Source organism: Oncorhynchus gorbuscha, linkage group LG24, assembly GCF_021184085.1.
Source record: "Oncorhynchus gorbuscha isolate QuinsamMale2020 ecotype Even-year linkage group LG24, OgorEven_v1.0, whole genome shotgun sequence".
In the NCBI taxonomy this organism is placed as follows: domain Eukaryota; kingdom Metazoa; phylum Chordata; class Actinopteri; order Salmoniformes; family Salmonidae; genus Oncorhynchus; species Oncorhynchus gorbuscha.
Window position 1 is genome coordinate 54,255,266 of NC_060196.1, and position 18,784 is coordinate 54,274,049.

The following is an 18,784-nucleotide window of genomic DNA, read 5'->3' on the forward strand; positions in this document are numbered from 1 at the left end:
AGAGACAGAGCTGAGTTGACCCTAGTCTGTTGTTCTCCTCCATTACAGTGTTCTCTAAGAGAGACAGAGCTGACTTGACCCTAGTCTGTTGTTCTCCTCCATTACAGCGTGTTCTCTAAGAGAGACAGAGCTGAGTTGACCCTAGTCTGTTGTTCTCCTCCATTACAGTGTTCTCTAAGAGAGACAGAGCTGAGTTGACCCTAGTCTGTTGTTCTCCTCCATTACAGTGTTCTCTAAGAGAGACAGAGCTGACTTGACCCTAGTCTGTTGTTCTCCTCCATTACAGTGTTCTCTAAGAGAGACAGAGCTGACTTGACCCTAGTCTGTTGTTCTCCTCCATTACAGCGTGTTCTCTAAGAGAGACAGAGCTGAGTTGACCCTAGTCTGTTCTCCTCCATTACAGCGTGTTCTCGAAGAGAGACAGTGTGTTGTTTTACTTTCCCCTGTCCTCACAGGAAACAGATGATCTGATTCTGGTTAACATTGATGATGGCATCGTGTCGTCTTCCTCGTCCGACGGGGTTGACCTGCCGGACGTCCCGCTGGCGGCCAGAGAGTGTTTTCTAACACGGTAGGACAGGAAAGGATCTGGGACATGTTCATTAGGGCACGACGTAGCAAAATGTTCTTCAATGAAAAATGGAAATTAACATTTCTTATTGGACAAGTTCAGACTGTCCCTCCCTGTTTCATTCTATTTTCTTACGTTTGGTGCCTAATGAATATGACCTAGACGACAAGACACTCGATTGCTACGTTTACACACACACACTGGTCTTTTGACCAATCCGATCAAGTGATTTTTCAATAATTGGGTTAAAGATCCGAATTGGGCTGCCAGTGTAAACGCAGCCAGTTAGTTTGCTGTCCTATGTGATCATATTGCTACTGTCCACCTGCTCTGCAAACAACATGTATTGATTTAAATAGGGGAAGGGGGTTTTATGCAAATATGAGTTCCACATGTTTTCTGAATAATTTTTACGTGTGTGCAGGGCGGAGGGTCTCCAGATGCACTATGACCTGGACGTGTGTCACCGGGGGTCCAGTACAGACGTCAACGACCAGAGGGCCCAGAGGAGGCAGTGGCAGAGGAAACTTAACACACACATCCAGAACATCACTCTGGAACTCATCGTCAACATCTTCAGGTCAGCATGAAACCAATCTCTTGTGGACAGACTCTACGTAAACATAAATGGTTACTGAGCATCTGACCAAATTATGCTGCATTTTGCGTTCTGGGCTAACCGAAATTAACATCAAATCATATGACAGCTAGCTATACTGTGTTTTAGTTTACTGTCGTTCACTATGACAAAACATGTACATGAGTATTATAATATCACATAGTTGTTATAATATTATAATCTAATTTATATTTATTTATGTTACTATGATAGTTGAGACTCAAACTGAGCATACAGTATCTAGTTAACACGTATTGGGTTGGACCAAAGATGCCTATTTCTCATATAAGCAAAGCTTGGTGATTTATCAAATGGATATTGATTTATTTAGAAATGTGATCAACACTGTTAATTATCCTATTAAATTGTTAAAAAATAAAAATAAAAGTTTTCTATTATTGTCTACATGATTATCACTGTACTGTTGGGAAAGAGGTCTCAAGGTAAGAATGTAACTGTACTGATTTACACCGGTTGTATCCTGAGCCCACGGTGAATAAACATTGAAGCGTGAATCAAAATCCTGCTTTATGACAACCAATACAACTTCAATTTCCTGTTCAATATCAGGACAGGCACGCTTAATCCAATGACTATTACTCTCAACCTCACCCCCCCACCACCACTGCACCCCCACAGAGAAGTCCACCATCACCTCAACTATGAGCACAGAGTCTTCAACAGTGAAGAGTTCTTCAGGTCTAGAGAACCAGCAGACCAGCCATTTTTCAAGAAGGTACAACTAGAGCCTGTTCAGTAACACGTACATCTCTTTCAACCTACAATATTTCGGACATATTTAATTTTTTCACGCCTTTTTTTTCCTGTCCACCATGTGATCCAATTGTGAACGTAGTGTATTTTGTCTTCTTTGCAGGTGTTGGACACACAGATCTTCCACTCGTTCCTACGGGATCGTCTGAACAGGAAGATGGACGCGTTTACACGCATGGAGCTGAGCACTCGGACAGAAACGTACAGGTGAGAAAGAAAGATAAGAGTTTAACATAAATATTTACCTTTAAACTAGTAAAGCTTATTTTGACCTTTATTGCAAATGCAATGGGTTTCAGTAGGGTTTTAATTTGGTTAAATCAGCAATCCTTTAACTAGAATCAGGGGTGTTAAGTGCTGCAGGCAAAAAGGAAAAGGTCACCCGTCTGGGTACTGAGGACCAGGAATGGAAACACTGCTGTATCTTCATACACATATCCCATGTTGGTCCCTTCCTGGTTTAAGCACAGCCTTTCCCCTGATGTCTATCCTAAATCCAAGGTGAACTTTCCCCTTGGTACAGATCTAGGATTGGCTTCCCATCCCCCAATCCTAACCATAACCATTAGTGGGGGAAATGTTAAACTGACCAAAGATCAGCAACTAGGGGAAACTTCTCCCTACACCTCTGTCCTCTTCCCCAGGCTGAAGTCCATGACAGAGTCTCCGCGGCGGCCCACCATGCAGGAGATGGCCCGTAAATACACCAGCCCAGAGAGCCGGCTCAGCAAGAGGCTGGGGGCCAGCCTGCCCAACCTGGGGGATGGTGTGGGTGCCCTGGTGGGACCCCTCATGCAGAACTCCCTCAAGAAGATACAGGTGGACAGAGGTAGTTTGTAGGTTCAGGTGGACAGTGGTAGTTTGTAGGTTCAGGTGGACAGTGGTAGTTTGTAGGTTCAGGTGGACAGTGGTAGTTTGTAGGTTCAGGTGGACAGTGGTAGTTTGTAGGTTCAGGTGGACAGTGGTAGTTTGTAGGTTCAGGTGGACAGTGGTAGGTGGACAGCGGTAGTTTGTAGGTTCAGGTGGACAGTGGTAGTTTGTAGGTTCAGGTGGACAGTGGTAGTTTGTAGGTTCAGGTGGACAGTGGTAGGTGGACAGCGGTAGTTTGTAGGTTCAGGTGGACAGTGGTAGGTGGACAGCGGTAGTTTGTAGGTTCAGGTGGACAGCGGTAGTTTGTAGGTTCAGGTGGACAGCGGTAGGTTGTAGGTTCAGGTGGACAGCGGTAGTTTGTAGGTTCAGGTGGACAGCGGTAGTTTGTAGGTTCAGGTGGACAGCGGTAGTTTGTAGGTTCAGGTGGACAGCGGTAGTTTGTAGGTTCAGGTGGACAGCGGTAGGTTGTAGGTTCAGGTGGACAGCGGTAGGTTGTAGGTTCAGGTGGACAGCGGTAGGTTGTAGGTTCAGGTGGACAGCGGTAGTTTGTAGGTTCAGGTGGACAGTGGTAGTTTGTAGGTTCAGGTGGACAGTGGTAGTTTGTAGGTTCAGGTGGACAGCGGTAGTTTGTAGGTTCAGGTGGACAGTGGTAGGTGGACAGCGGTAGTTTGTAGGTTCAGGTGGACAGTGGTAGGTGGACAGCGGTAGTTTGTAGGTTCAGGTGGACAGTGGTAGGTGGACAGCGGTAGTTTGTAGGTTCAGGTGGACAGCGGTAGTTTGTAGGTTCAGGTGGACAGCGGTAGTTTGTAGGTTCGGGTGGACAGCGGTAGGTTGTAGGTTCAGGTGGACAGCGGTAGGTTGTAGGTTCAGGTGGACAGCGGTAGGTTGTAGGTTGTAGGTTCGGGTGGACAGCGGTAGGTTCGGGTGGACAGCGGTAGGTTCGGGTGGACAGCGGTAGGTTCGGGTGGACAGCGGTAGTTTGTAGGTTCAGGTGTGCGGTACTTGTCGACGCTAATAGTCAACTTTTGTGATTTCTGAACATTGAGTGGTTTTAGGATGAGTGTTTAGTGGTTGCGGTGAAGACCTGCACACATGGGGTATTCCCCAGAACCTAAGTTGAGAAACCCTGTTGTAGTTGACCACTACTATTGAGTTTGCCACCTTATAAGAACCAACCAAGGACGATTGGCCAACTGCTTTAAGGTTTCCTCTAAACAAAATGCTGTTCACAGTTCTTGAAACTTTTGTGATCGAACCCTAATAGGTCTGAAGTCTCCCCAGAAGCCAGTGAGATGCTTCAAGCTTCCTGAGTTCCCTCCACCGCTGGCCTACCACTACGTCCAGAATTACTACCAGGAGATGATCACCCTCCTGGACAAGGCCATCAGCGGGGTCGCCTTCGAGGACTCTTCTCTCCTGGCCTGCTATCACTACCTCCGGGGCTTTGTCAACACAGTGGCCGGTAAACGTCTGGACGCACTGGAAGACTTTCAGAACCTTTACAAGACGGACACGGACATCTTCCCTGGCGAGCTGGTCAACGCGCTGGTGGACTCTCTACAGGATGGGGAACGGGCACAAGCGAACCGCCGAACCGAGATCAAACGCCTGATTAGTCGGGTGAAGAAGGACCACGAGAGGGAGCGGACGTGCCATGACGACGAAGCTGTCAAGCGGTTCCAGCTGCCGAAAAAGCACATGCAGTTGGAGGACTTTGTGAGGCACGTGCAGGAGTCTGGGATTGTCAAGGACCAGGGGACCATTCACCGGCTGTTTGAGGCTCTCACTGTGGGTAAGGAAGTCACACAGACTTAAAGATGAGAAATGATAAAGGAGAGAGGGTTGTCTCTTTCTTGGTGCAGGGTGTCTTCACCAAGGTATGTGTTTTAATGTCTGTCTTGATTTTTACGGTAACCCCTTGTTGTGTGGGACTCATCACGAACCTACTCCAGTTGATCATTCTTAGCCTCTACTCCGTAATCACCCTGGTCCCTGTGATTAATGTGTTAATACCTTAATACCTGTAGTGAATGGCCACGCTAATCCCAAAAGTACTCATTACATTTTGAATGCTTAGCAGGACAGGAAAAATATCCAATTCACACACTTATCAAGAGAACATCCCTGGTCATCCCTACTGCCTCTGATCTGACAGACTCACTAAACGGAGAACATCCCTGGTCATCACTACTGCCTCTGATCTGACAGACTCACTAAACTGAGAACATCCCTGGTCATCCCTACTGCCTCTGATCTGACAGACTCACTAAACTGAGAACATCCCTGGTCATCCCTACTGCTTCTGATCTGACAGACTCACTAAACACATGCTTATTTTGCAAATGGTGTTGGAGTGTTGGAGTGTTGGACGTGCCCCTGGCTATCCGTCAGTTAAAAAAACAAGAAATAATGGTGCCGTCTGATTTGCATAATATAAGGAATTTGCAATTATTTGTACTTTTACTTTTGATACATAAGTATATTTAAAACCAAATACCTTTAGACTTTTACTCCAGTAGTATTTTACTGGGGGTCTTTCATTTTTACTTAAGTCGTTGTCTATTAAGGTTTCTTTACTTTTACTCAAGCATGACAGTTGGGTACTTTTTCCACCACTGAATACCCCCCCCCCCCCCCACCCTATCAGAATTAGTAGTTGTGTTTAGTAGGAGCCGTACTGTGTGTGTTTAGTAGGAGCCGTACTGTGTGTGTTTAGTAGGAGCCGTACTGTGTGTGTTTGGTAGGAGTCGTACTGTGTGTGTTTGGTAGGAGTCGTACTGTGTGTGTTTGGTAGGAGTCGTACTGTGTGTGTTTGGTAGGAGTCGTACTGTGTGTGTTTGGTAGGAGTCGTACTGTGTGTGTTTGGTAGGAGTCGTACTGTGCACGTGGAGTGTGTGTTTAGTAGGAGTCACACTGTGTGTTTAGTCTCTTGCCCCTGTGAACCCACGCACCATGGACTTGCTTCACCAGCCAACCAAAACAAGGCTGTGTATTATTGTTCCTGTGACTCCTCCCCCAGCCCTGCTAGCTTCTCTGTTCCATGCTAGCGCACCTATTGCCTTTTGTTTTGAATGGAACACCTAGAATCCCACCAGAGGCAACTTTATGAAATCATTGTGAAGTACAGTAAATTTAAACTGCCCCTCTATTGGTTGCAAAATTGCTGAAATAAATAAATGGCAGTTTCAAGGAATTGTTGAAGCCTAACTCCAGACTGCCCCCTGCAGGCCAGCAAAAACAGGTGGATCCAGAACTCTTCCGAGTGTTCTACACCTTCTGGAAGGAGACTGAGGCCGAGGCTCAGGAAGTGGCCCTGCCGGCCTCAGTCCTGGAGCACCTGGAGGCTAACGAGTGTGTCTTCAAGCTGTCCTCTTCGGTCAAGACCAGCCACGGCGTGGGCAAGATCGCCATGACCCAGAGACGGCTGTTCCTGCTGACAGTAGGACGACCCGGGTACGTGGAGATCACCAAGTTCAGAGACATTGAGGTGAGTTACGACCTTCTGCATCTACGTTCCTACTACACTTTCTGTGCTATACCATATATCATTCATGATACTCAACTTTTTTTGATAGAGATTACAATGTGAATACATTAAGCTATAAAATAGACAGTCATGTTTGATGTGCTTATAGATGGGTAATCTATGCTTTATTATACAGCTAATGTAAATGATGGGATCTAGTCCCTAACACAGTGTATGTCATGTACCGTTATCATAACTATTAATGCTATGCTTGCTTATAGCTAGTGTTACAATGCACTGTGGGCGCATCATGAGACACTATAGATACACTCACACGGCTTTATGTGCTGTTATACAAAGTGTTACCAAGTATTCTATTAGAAATATGGGTCCCGGATCAAAGGTGGTGTTAGGTGAACAAAATAAGCCTGGTCCCAGATCAGTGGTCTTTACAACCGTAGCAGTTGGCTATACAGCTCAAACTGACCCGGGACCTGCCTAGTGGTTGGTTAAGTTGTTGAGATGCAGGGCTCCCTTGAAAAGGAGGCCTTGGTCTCAATGGGACTCCCTGCTAAAATAACAGGTAGTGAATTGTGAATAACCAGTTGGCTGTTGTACCTCAGGAGGTGAAGATCTCCTCGGCTCCCTTCCTGCTGCTGAGGATCCCCTCTCTGAAGATCAAGACCACCCTGAGGAAAGAGACGTTTGAGGTCAACCTGAAGTCGGAGGTTGACCTCTGGCACATCATGGTTAAGGAGATGTGGGCCGGACGGAAGATGGCGGACGACCACAAGGTAGGATGTCAAAATGTGACGTTAAACATTCTGTTAATCTCTTCTGTTAATCTCTTCTGTTAATCTCTGGGTGTGTCCCAATAATATCACATTTTCCCACAAATCTAAGCATTGGATTGGTGGAGACATGGGCTAGTGGGAGTTTCTACAATTTTTATTCTACCAGTAATTTCCTTTCAAATGAGTGAACAAATGAACACTTTGGGAGGAAGGAGAGATAATTGGGACATAATTAATTGGGACACAGCCTCTCTCTCAATTCAATTTGCTTTATTGGCATGACGTAACAATGTACATATTGCCAAAGCTTACTTTGGAGATTTACAATCTGAAAATAATAAGAATCAAAATTGTCAACGGGACAACAGTAACAACAATAACCAAGTGTCAAAATAACCATACATTCAACAATAACAATAATTATACAGTAGAGGACATGTGCAGATTGGTTGGTCTGTCAGACACTGTCCCTCATGTTATGGCAGGCAGCAATGTAGTGCGCTGCCAACCCACAGCTCTCTGCGTCCTCCCCCAACAGGACGGGTAGCCTACTCTCATCAGAGAGGTCTTTGAAACTTTAAATAAGGGTTTCAAATTTGGGGAAATGACACTCTTTTTGTATTTTTGACATTTTGTCAGGAAATGCAGCTCCGTCTCAGGTTCTGCAGTGGTTGCACAGCCTTTCCTCTACAGGGAGCCAGGTTTTCCTGTGTCTACCCTTCTCAATGGCAAGGCTGTGCTCACTGAGCCTGTGCTTTGTCAAGGTTATTCTAAGGTTTTGATCAGTAACCATGGTCAAATATTTAGCCACGGTGTAGGGCCAGATAGCACTGCATTTTGCTTTGTGTTTGTGCTTGTTTCCCCCAATAAGCAATGTAGTTTTGTTTTGTGTTGTAATTAGGTTTATCCTGATTTGATTGAATGTTCTGGTCCTGAGGCTTCAGTGTGTTAGTAGAACAGGTTTGTGAACTCAGCCCCAGGACCAGCTAGATGAGGGGACTCTTTTCTTTGCTCAGCTCTTGGTATTGCAGGGCTTGGTAATAATATGAGAGGGTGTCACTGTATTTTAGATGTTTCCAAAACTAATTGCTCTTTTTTGAGTTTTTATTATTAGTGGATATTGGCCTAATTCTGCCCTGCATGTATTGTTTGTAGTTTTCCTCTGGACATGTAGGAGAATCTTACAGAACTCTGCATGCAGGGTTTCAATGGGGTGTTTGTCCTATTTGATGAAATCTTGTTTTGCAACTGGACCCCACACCTTACTGCCATAAAGTGCAATTGGTTCAATGACACATTCAATTAGTTTTTGCCAAATATGAATAGGAATTTGATTTTTTTATTTTTTATGGCGTAGAATGCCCTGCGTGCTTTCTCTCTGTTTATTCACTGCCTCATTAAGGTGTCCAGTTGAGCTTATTTTAAAACCTAAGTAATTGTAGTGTGTGCAGTACTCTATATGTTTTATACCAATTGAGAACTTTGGTCTAATTCTCTGAGATCTGGATCTTCTCTGGAAAATCATTATTTTCATCTTTTTGAGGTTTACTGCCAGGGCCCAGGTCTGGTTGTAGAGATGGAGTTTTCTTGTGAGGATGATAGTGAGAGTGAGGCCTCTGATGTGTCACAACAAAAAAGCGAGAGAATTGAGGAGGTATGGGATTGGAAGGGTACATCAATTTCTGAATTTGACAAAAGAGAAGAAATGTATACAGGATTATAATGTAACAGATTTTTTAAGTGGAAGTGAATTGTTTATTGAATCAAAGTTTCTGATGTCAAAAATAACGGGTGGAGGTTTGACAAGCCCAGAAATCGCTAGACTGAAGAAAGTGGTTACGAGAGTGAAAATGGAAGAGTTCAGTCTCAACTCTGTAAAGAGATGTGTTTTCTGTTTCTTACTCTACTTTTTTTCCAGCCATGAGCAGTTTGAAGATTTCTTCTTTATTCATAAATGGGGCGAGAGATGGGGGAGGGGGAGAGCCGTAGTGTATGAGTTAATAAAGAGGGGGGAGAGCCGTAGTGTATGAGTTAATAAAGAGAGGGGGTGAGCCGTAGTGTATGAGTTAATAAAGAGAGGGGGTGAGCCGTAGTGTGTGAGTTAATAAAGAGAGGGGGGTGAGCCGTAGTGTATGAGTTAATAAAGAGAGGGGGTGAGCCGTAGTGTGTGAGTTAATAGAGGGGGGTGAGCCGTAGTGTGTGAGTTAATAAAGAGAGGGGGTGAGCCGTAGTGTATGAGTTAATAAAGAGGGGGGTGAGCCGTAGTGTATGAGTTAATAAAGAGAGTGGGGGGAGAGCCGTAGTGTATGAGTTAATAAAGGGGGGGGGGGTGAGCCGTAGTGTATGAGTTAATAAAGAGAGTGGGGGAGAGCCGTAGTGTATGAGTTAATAAAGAGGGGGGTGAGCCGTAGTGTATGAGTTAATAAAGAGAGTGGGGGGAGAGCCGTAGTGTATGAGTTAATAAAGAGAGGGGGGTGAGCCGTAGTGTATGAGTTAATAAAGAGAGGGGGGTGAGCCGTAGTGTATGAGTTAATAAAGAGAGAGGGGGTGAGCCGTAGTGTATGAGTTAATAAAGAGAGAGGGGGTGAGCCGTAGTGTATGAGTTAATAAAGAGGGGGGTGAGCCGTAGTGTATGAGTTAATAAAGAGAGTGGGGGAGAGCCGTAGTGTATGAGTTAATAAAGAGAGGGGGTGAGCCGTAGTGTATGAGTTAATAAAGAGAGGGGGGTGAGCCGTAGTGTATGAGTTAATAAAGAGAGGGGGGTGAGCCGTAGTGTATGAGTTAATAAAGAGGGGGGTGAGCCGTAGTGTATGAGTTAATAAAGAGAGTGGGGGAGAGCCGTAGTGTATGAGTTAATAAAGAGAGTGGGGGGAGAGCCGTAGTGTATGAGTTAATAAAGAGAGGGGGGAGCCGTAGTGTATGAGTTAATAAAGAGAAAGGGAAGTGACACGTTTTCTACAAGAAACGCACCGTAGTATGGAAAATTAAGTTATGTGGCAACAGGAGTGAGGCAGGGGGGGGGGGGCAGTGGTGTGTAGTCATAAAAACTAAAAAAGTGGGGTTATGGCCATCCTGTTCCAAAAGGTTTTTTGCCTTTGTCATATGAGGTTGAAGAGGTAGTTGAGGGGAGGTTATTAAAAGTTACAGCGATATGAAAAGTTAATTATGTGTTTAATAAATCTATATGCCCTAGCCCTAGTAGTGGCAGTTGAGAGGGTATGTTTTTTAGAGACATTATCAAATAACATTGAGAAATGTAACACGGAGGATTATTTATTTCTTGCTGGGCATTTTAACTGTACAGTCAGTGATTTTAGATAGAAATCACAAAGCACCTCATAGCCTCAAGGACTTTTTAAAAACACTTTATTGTAACACATTAACTATGTGATATTTGGCAGAGTCAAAATGGAGGCACGAGACCGTATATATGGGCTAATGTGAGAGGGAACACCATCTCTCTGGCCAGGTTGGTTAAGTTGCATTGTTTTGAGCATCGATCTCAGGTCTGTAAATCAAGTGTGATAACCCCAGTGAGATTTTCTGATCATTGTTTAGTAACAGAGGTGGTGAACATTAACACTGTGAAACCCCAGTGTTCTGATCATTGTTTAATAACAGAGGTGGTGAACATTAACACTGTGAAACCCCAGTGTTCTGATCATTGTTTAATAACAGAGGTGGTGAACATTAACACTGTGAAACCCCAGTGTTCTGATCATTGTTTAGTAACAGAGGTGGTGAACATTAACACTGTGAAACCCCAGTGTTCTGATCATTGTTTAATAACAGAGGTAACATTAACACTGTGAAACCCCAGTGTTCTGATCATTGTTTAATAACAGAAACATTAACACTGTAAAACCCCAGTGTTCTGATCATTGTTTAATAACAGAGGTGGTGAACATTAACACTGTAAAACCCCAGTGTTCTGATCATTGTTTAATAACAGAGGTGGTGAACATTAACACTGTGAAACCCCAGTGTTCTGATCATTGTTTAATAACAGAGGTGGTGAACATTAACACTGTGAAACCCCAGTGTTCTGATCATTGTTTAATAACAGAGGTGGTGAACATTAACACTGTGAAACCCCAGTGTTCTGATCATTGTTTAAACAGAACAGAGTGTTCTGATCATTGTTTAGAACATTTAACACTGTGAAACCCCAGTGTTCTGATCATTGTTTAGTAACAGAGGTGGTGAACATTAACACTGTGAAACCCCAGTGTTCTGATCATTGTTTAGTAACAGAGGTGGTGAACATTAACACTGTGAAACCCCAGTGTTCTGATCATTGTTTAATAACAGAGGTGGTGAACATTAACACTGTGAAACCCCAGTGTTCTGATCATTGTTTAATAACAGAGGTGGTGAACATTAACACTGTGAAACCCCAGTGTTCTGATCATTGTTTAATAACAGAGGTGGTGAACATTAACACTGTGAAACCCCAGTGTTCTGATCATTGTTTAATAACAGAGGTGGTGAACATTAACACTGTGAAACCCCAGTGTTCTGATCATTGTTTAATAACAGAGGTGGTGAACATTAACTCTGTAAAACCCCAGTGTTCTGATCATTGTTTAATAACAGAGGTGGTGTACATTAACACTGTGAAACCCCAGTGTTCTGATCATTGTTTAATAACAGAGGTGGTGAACATTAACACTGTAAAACCCCAGTGTTCTGATCATTGTTTAATAACAGAGGTGGTGAACATTAACACTGTGAAACCCCAGTGTTCTGATCATTGTTTAATAACAGAGGTGGTGTACATTAACACTGTGAAACCCCAGTGTTCTGATCATTGTTTAATAACAGAGGTGGTGAACATTAACACTGTGAAACCCCAGTGTTCTGATCATTGTTTAATAACAGAGGTGGTGTACATTAACACTGTGAAACCCCAGTGTTCTGATCATTGTTTAATAACAGAGGTGGTGAACATTAACTCTGTAAAACCCCAGTGTTCTGATCATTGTTTAATAACAGAGGTGGTGAACATTAACACTGTAAAACCCCAGTGTTCTGATCATTGTTTAATAACAGAGGTGGTGAACATTAACGCTGTGAAACCCCAGTGTTCTGATCATTGTTTAATAACAGAGGTGGTGAACATTAACGCTGTAAAACCCCAGTGTTCTGATCATTGTTTAATAACAGAGGTGGTGAACATTAACGCTGTAAAACCCCAGTGTTCTGATCATTGTTTAATAACAGAGGTGGTGAACATTAACGCTGTGAAACCCCAGTGTTCTGATCATTGTTTAATAACAGAGGTGGTGAACATTAACTCTGTAAAACCCCAGTGTTCTGATCATTGTTTAATAACAGAGGTGGTGTACATTAACTCTGTAAAACCCCAGTGTTCTGATCATTGTTTAATAACAGAGGTGGTGTACATTAACTCTGTAAAACCCACAAGTACACACTGGCATTTTAATATAACTTTATTGAGTGATGCTCACTTTAGGAGATGTTTTAGTTTTTTCTGGGAGAGGTGGCGGTCTGAAAAGGACAGTGTTGTATCTCTTCAACAGCGGTGGGATGTAGGGCAAATCCAGATTCAGCAATTCTGTAATCAATACACAATGAATGTCAGCAGAGAAATCACCAGATCAATGAACGCCCCAGAGTCTGAAATAGTGGAACTCCTGACGTTTATTGAGACCACAGGAGATCGAGGCCATATTCGGGCACTGAAAAAAGCCGCGTTGGCAGACCTGCTGGATATCAGAGCACAGGGGGCACTGGTGAGAAGTAAGTTCCAGGGAATCTCTGAAATTGATACATCATCCAAATTCTTCTTTGGTTTAGAGAAAAATAATGGACAAAGAGGAATTACTCATTGCCTTAAATCAGCTGTTGGACAGGAGCTCACTATCCCAAGTGAAATTAGAAAGAGTATAAAGAGGTGACACAGCAGTTACTTGATGGGCTCCCATAGGTGGCTGCAGAAGCTCAAGTTGAACTAGAGCAATCATTGTCTTTGCAGGAGCTAAGGTTGAACTAGAGCAATCATTGTCTTTGCAGGAGCTCGGGTTGAACTAGAGCAATCATTGTCTTTGCAGGAGCTCATGTTGAACTAGAGAAACCATTGTCTTTGCAGGAGCTCATGTTGAACTAGAGCAATCATTGTCTTTGCAGGAGCTCAGGTTGAACTAGAGCAATCATTGTCTTTGCAGGAGCTCAGGTTGAACTAGAGCAATCATTGTCTTTGCAGGAGCTCAGGTTGAACTAGAGAAACCATTGTCTTTGCAGGAGCTCAGGTTGAACTAGAGAAACCATTGTCTTTGCAGGAGCTCATGTTGAACTAGAGCAATCATTGTCTTTGCAGGAGCTCAGGTTGAACTAGAGAAACCATTGTCTTTGCAGGAGCTATACACTGCATGGAAAGAGGAAGGGCACTGGCATTGATGGGCTTCCTGTTGACTTTTTAAAGTATGTTTGGGCTATGTTGGGATTGGCTAGCAGTTAACGATAGTTTGACCGGAGGGTTACTACTGATAAGCTGCAGAAGGGCTGTCCTCACCCTACTGCCAAAAAACTGGAGGCCGGTGGCCTTAATGTGCACTGATTATAAGATCCTGTCCAAGGGTTTGTCCAACAGGCTGAGGGAGGTGATAGGGTAAATCATGCACATGGACCAGTCCTTCTGTGTTCCCGACAGGCAGATAGGGGATAACATTTCCCTGATTCGGGACTTTTTGGGTGTCTCTAGGGCTTTTGGGTTGGATGCTGGTCTAATTTCAATTGATCAGGAAAAGGCATTTGATAGAGTTGAACATCAATACCTATGGCGCACTTTTGAGGCATTTGGTTTCCGCTCTGCTTTTATTGCCATTATTAGGGTGATATATAGTGACATTGAAAGTGTATTGAAAGTTAACGGTGGTTTGAGTGCTCCTTTTAAGGTGTGTAGAGGAACTAGACAGGGGTGTGCATTGTCTGGAATGTTGTATGTCATTGCTATAGAACCACAACTAAATAGAAGTCACATTGAAGGGGTGTACCTTTCAGAGGATATTCCTCCTATTCGTCTCAGCATATGCTGATGATGTAGTTATTTTGGTGAAAAATCAAGCGGATGTGGATAGTTTGAGTCTAATAGTTCATAACCGCCATCGATAAAAGACCATACTGTGCAGCCGTCTTCATCGACCTAGCCAAGGCTTTCGACTCTGTCAATCACCGTATTCTTATCGGCAGACTTAACCTCTTGCTCCTACCTGGCACGCATGCGTCCCATCTAGAGATCTGGAAATGCAAATGAGCTACGCTAAATGCTAATAGTATTAGTTAAAACGTTCATTAAAATACACATGCAGGGTATTGAATTAAAGCTACACTCGTTGTGAATCCAGGCAACGAGTCAGATTTTTAAAATGATTTTCGGTGAAAGCATGAGAAGCTATTATCTGATAGCATGTAACACCCCAAAAGACCCGCAGGGGACGTAAACAAAATAATTAGCATAGTCGGCGCTACACAAACCGCACAATAAAATATAAAACATTCATTACCTTTGACCATCTTCTTTGTTGGCACTCCTAGATGTCCCATAATCACTATTGGGTCTTTTTTCCGATTAAATCGGCCCATATATAGCCTAGATATCGATCTATCATAACGTAACGTCATTTTTTTTTAATTAAAAAAGTTGACGATAAACTTTCACAAAACACTTCGAAATACTTTTGTAATGCAACTTTAGGTATTAGTACACGTTAATAAGCGATAAAATTCATCAGCAGGCGATGTCCGTCTGGAAAAAATGTCAGGAGAAATCACAACCAACACATCCGGTCGGAGACCGGAGGGAATCGGTTCCCTTGATTCGGTTTGACCAAGAATCAAAGCCGAAGCAAATGACAAGACTCTAGACATCGTGTGGAAGCTGTAGGTACTGCAACCTCGGCCTCATTTAATTCGGTTCATCTTTAACAATTCCTGGACGTGGCGCATGGATATTTATTTCCATTTTCAGTGATCAGATTTTCCTGCACTTTTCGATGAAACGCACGTTCTGTTATAGTCACAGCAGTGATTTAATCAGTTTTATAAATGTCTGAGTGTTTTCTATCCACACATACTAATCATATGCATATACTATATTCCTGGCATGAGCAGCAGGGCGCTGAAATGTTGCGCGATTTTTAACAGAATATTTGAAAAAGTAGGGGGTAGGAGTAACAGGTTAACAGCCTTGGTGTCTCAAATGACTGCCTTTCCTGGATCACCAACTACTTCTCAGAGTTCAGTGTGTCAAATCGGAGGGCCTGTTGTCCAGACCTCTGGACGTCTCTATTGGGGGTACCACAGGGTTCAATTCTCGGGCCGACTCTTTTCTCTGTATATATCAATGTTGCTCTTGCTGCGGGTGATTCCTTGATCCACCTATATGTAGACAACACCATTCTGTATACATCTGGCCCTTCTTTGGACACTGTGTTAACAAACCTCCAAATGAGCTTCAATGCCATGCAACACTCCTTCTGTGACCTCCAACTGCTCTTAAATGCTAGTAAAACTAAATGCATGCTCTTCAACAGGGTGCTGCCTGCATCCGCCCGCTCGGCTACCATCACTACTCTGGACGGTTCTGACTTATGTGGACAACTACAACAATATGTGGACAACTACAAATACCTAGGTGTTTGGCTAGACTGTAAACTCTCTTTCCAGACTCTTATTAAGCATCTCCAGTCCAAAATTAAATCTAGAATCAGCTTCCTATTTTGCAACAAAGCCTCCACTCACGTTGCCAAACATACCCTCGTTAAACTGACTATCCTACCGATTCTTGACTTCGGCGATGTCATTTATAAAATAGCCTCCCAACACTCTACTCAGCAAACTGGATGCAGTCTATTACAGTGCCATCCATTTTTTCTCCAAAGCCCCATAAACTACCCACCACTGCGACCTGTATGCTCTCATTGGCTGGCCCTCGCTACATATTTGTCGCCAGACCCACTGGCTCCAGATCATCTATAAGTCTTTGCTTGGTAAAGCTCTGCCTTATCTCGCGTCACTGGTCACCATAACAACACCCACCTGTAGCACCCGCTCCAGCAGGTATATCTCACTGATCATCCCCAAAAGCCAACACCTTTGGCCGCCTTTCCTTCCAGTTCTCTGCTGCCAATGACTGGAATGAATTTCAAAAATCGCTGAAGTTGGAGCCTAATTTCTCCCTCACTAACTTTAAGCATCGGCAGTCAGAGCAGCTCACCGATCGCTGCAGCTGTTCACAGCCCATCTGTAAACATCCCAACTACCTACCTCATCACCATATTGTTTTATTTACATTTTTTTGCTCTTTTGCACACCAGTATTTCTACTTGCACATCCTCATCTGCACATCTATCACTCCAGTGTTAATTTTCTAAATTGTATGTACTTCGCTACTATTGGCCTATTTATTTCCTTACCTCTTTACTCCATTTGCACACACTTTATATATGTGTTTCTATTATTCTTGACTGTACGTTTGTTTATTCCAGGTGTAACTCTGTTGTTTGTGTCGCACTGCTTTGCTTTATCTTGGCCAGGTTGCAGTTGTAAATGAGAACTTGTTCTCAACTGGCCTACCTGTTTAAATAAAGGTGTTCTCAACTGGCCTACCTGTTTAAATAAAGGTGTTCTCAACTGGCCTACCTGTTTAAATAAAGGTGTTCTCAACTGGCCTACCTGTTTAAATAAAGGTGTTCTCAACTGGCCTACCTGGTTAAATAAAGGTGTTCTCAACTGGCCTACCTGTTTAAATAAAGGTGTTCTCAACTGGCCTACCTGGTTAAATAAAGGTGTTCTCAACTGGCCTACCTGTTTAAATAAAGGTGTTCTCAACTGGCCTACCTGGTTAAATAAAGGTGTTCTCAACTGGCCTACCTGGTTAAATAAAGGTGAAATGTAAAAAAAAAAATCTTTGTCTCTGTTTCTTTGTCTCTCTCAGGACCCCCAGTATATGCAGCAGGCTCTGACCAATGCCCTGTTGATGGATGCAGTGGTTGGCTGTCTGCAGTCACAAAAGGCCATTTTTGCAGCAACCAAGTTAGCACACTTTGACAGAATGAAACTGGAAGGTATGCTAAAGTTCATCTTTTAGCATGACTAAAAGAAACTTGGTAAAAAAAAATACATGTTTTTAAATATACCAAAATCTATGCAGAAGGTTATTGAAATGATTAGCAGAAAGTGCATGTTCATAACATCTTTGCTTCTCAGGAGATGTTCAATTCAACGTTTGACCTCTGACTTGTCTGTCCATCCTGAGCAGTGCCAATGATGGTTCCCAAAACCACGTCAGAGACCCTGAAACACAAGATCAATCCGTCTCTGGACCGGACCAGCCCCCAGGCGGTAGATGTTCTGCTCTACACCCCAGGTAAAGCTTTAAGGTTCACTGAGTTTCAAAGTAGAGCTGACATCAGACACCATTCAGTTCCTGTACAACAAACTGGTAGCACTACATATATCTGTAGTATGATTTCCCAGTACTATAAACACCCTGCAGTATTCTCGGTAGATCAAGTAGGTGCTGCCGGTATTTCCTATTCAACCCCACTAAAATGTTCACTCTCCCCAGTCTAGGACATCCCACGTACCTTCAGACACTCAGATCATGACTGTCATGGTAGTAAACCTCAAATATGTGTCCTGTAGTCGAGGCATTGCGTGACAACAACAACACAAGACTCATGTTGCCCGTGTCCTTGTAACATACGTTACATTCCAGACCTGGGTTCAAATACTATTTGAAATCTTTCAAATACTTTGTGCGTTTGCTTTCATCTGCCTGAAGTGTCAGGTGAGCGGGGTTTGAACTTTTGGGACTTTTCTACTTTTCTTCCATTGGAACAGGCAAGCTCAATCAAGCACAGCTAAAGCATTTTAAATGATTTCAAGTAGTATTTGAACCCAGGTCTGTCACAGTGCTGCATTCCGCTGCTGCTAGGACAGTGTGGTGTCAGTGTGGCGTCAGCCTCCTTGGTGTCAGTGTGGCGTCAGCCTCCTTGGTGTCAGTGTGGCGTCAGCCTCCTTGGTGTCAGTGTGGCGTCAGCCTCCTTGGTGTCAGTGTGGTGTCAGTGTGGCGTCAGCCTCCTTGGTGTCAGCCTCCTTGGTGTCAGTGTGGCGTCAGCCTCCTTGGTGTCAGTGTGGGGTCAGCCTCCTTGGTGTCAGTGTGGCGTCAGCCTCCTTGGTGTCAGTGTGGCGTCAGCCTCCTTGGTGTCAGTGTGGCTTCAGCCTCCTTGGTGTCAGTGTGGTGTCAGCCTCCTTGGTGTCAGCCTCCTTGGTGTCAGCCTCATTGGTGTCAGCCTCCTTGGTGTCAGTTTGGCGTCAGCCTCCTTGGTGTCAGTGTGGCGTCAGCCTCCTTGGTGTCAGTGTGGCGTCAGCCTCCTTGGTGTCAGTGTGGTGTCAGTGTGGCGTGTGTGTGGCATCAGCCTCCTTGGTGTCAGTGTGGTGTCAGCCTCCTTGGTGTCAGCCTCCTTGGTGTCAGCCTCCTTGGTGTCAGCCTCCTTGGTGTCGGTATGGCGTCAGCCTCCTTGGTGTCGGTGTGGCGTCAGCTTCCTTGGTGTCGGTGTGGCGTCAGCCTCCTTGGTGTCGGTGTGGCGTCAGCCTCCTTGGTGTCGGTGTGGCGTCAGCCTCCTTGGTGTCGGTGTGGCTTCAGCCTCCTTGGTGTCGGTGTG

The 18,784-nt window shown here is 44.1% G+C and overlaps 1 protein-coding gene across 3 annotated transcripts in view; it reads left to right on the forward strand.

Annotated features, from left to right (window-relative positions):
- The window catches only part of LOC124012987 (DENN domain-containing protein 3-like), a 36,121-nt gene that overhangs the window by 7,425 nt on the left and 9,912 nt on the right, over positions 1–18,784 (forward strand). For 2 of the 3 annotated variants that reach the window (XM_046327089.1, XM_046327091.1), the window contains 10 exons: positions 456–571; positions 996–1,151; positions 1,761–1,926; positions 2,068–2,171; positions 2,609–2,793; positions 4,099–4,626; positions 6,062–6,321; positions 6,924–7,094; positions 17,053–17,182; positions 17,377–17,484. In XM_046327089.1, the coding sequence (XP_046183045.1) occupies positions 456–571; positions 996–1,151; positions 1,761–1,926; positions 2,068–2,171; positions 2,609–2,793; positions 4,099–4,626; positions 6,062–6,321; positions 6,924–7,094; positions 17,053–17,182; positions 17,377–17,484 (1,924 nt within the window). The remainder of the gene's footprint in view (positions 1–455; positions 572–995; positions 1,152–1,760; positions 1,927–2,067; positions 2,172–2,608; positions 2,794–4,098; positions 4,627–6,061; positions 6,322–6,923; positions 7,095–17,052; positions 17,183–17,376; positions 17,485–18,784) is intronic. The other variant, XM_046327090.1, reaches the window with a different exon arrangement.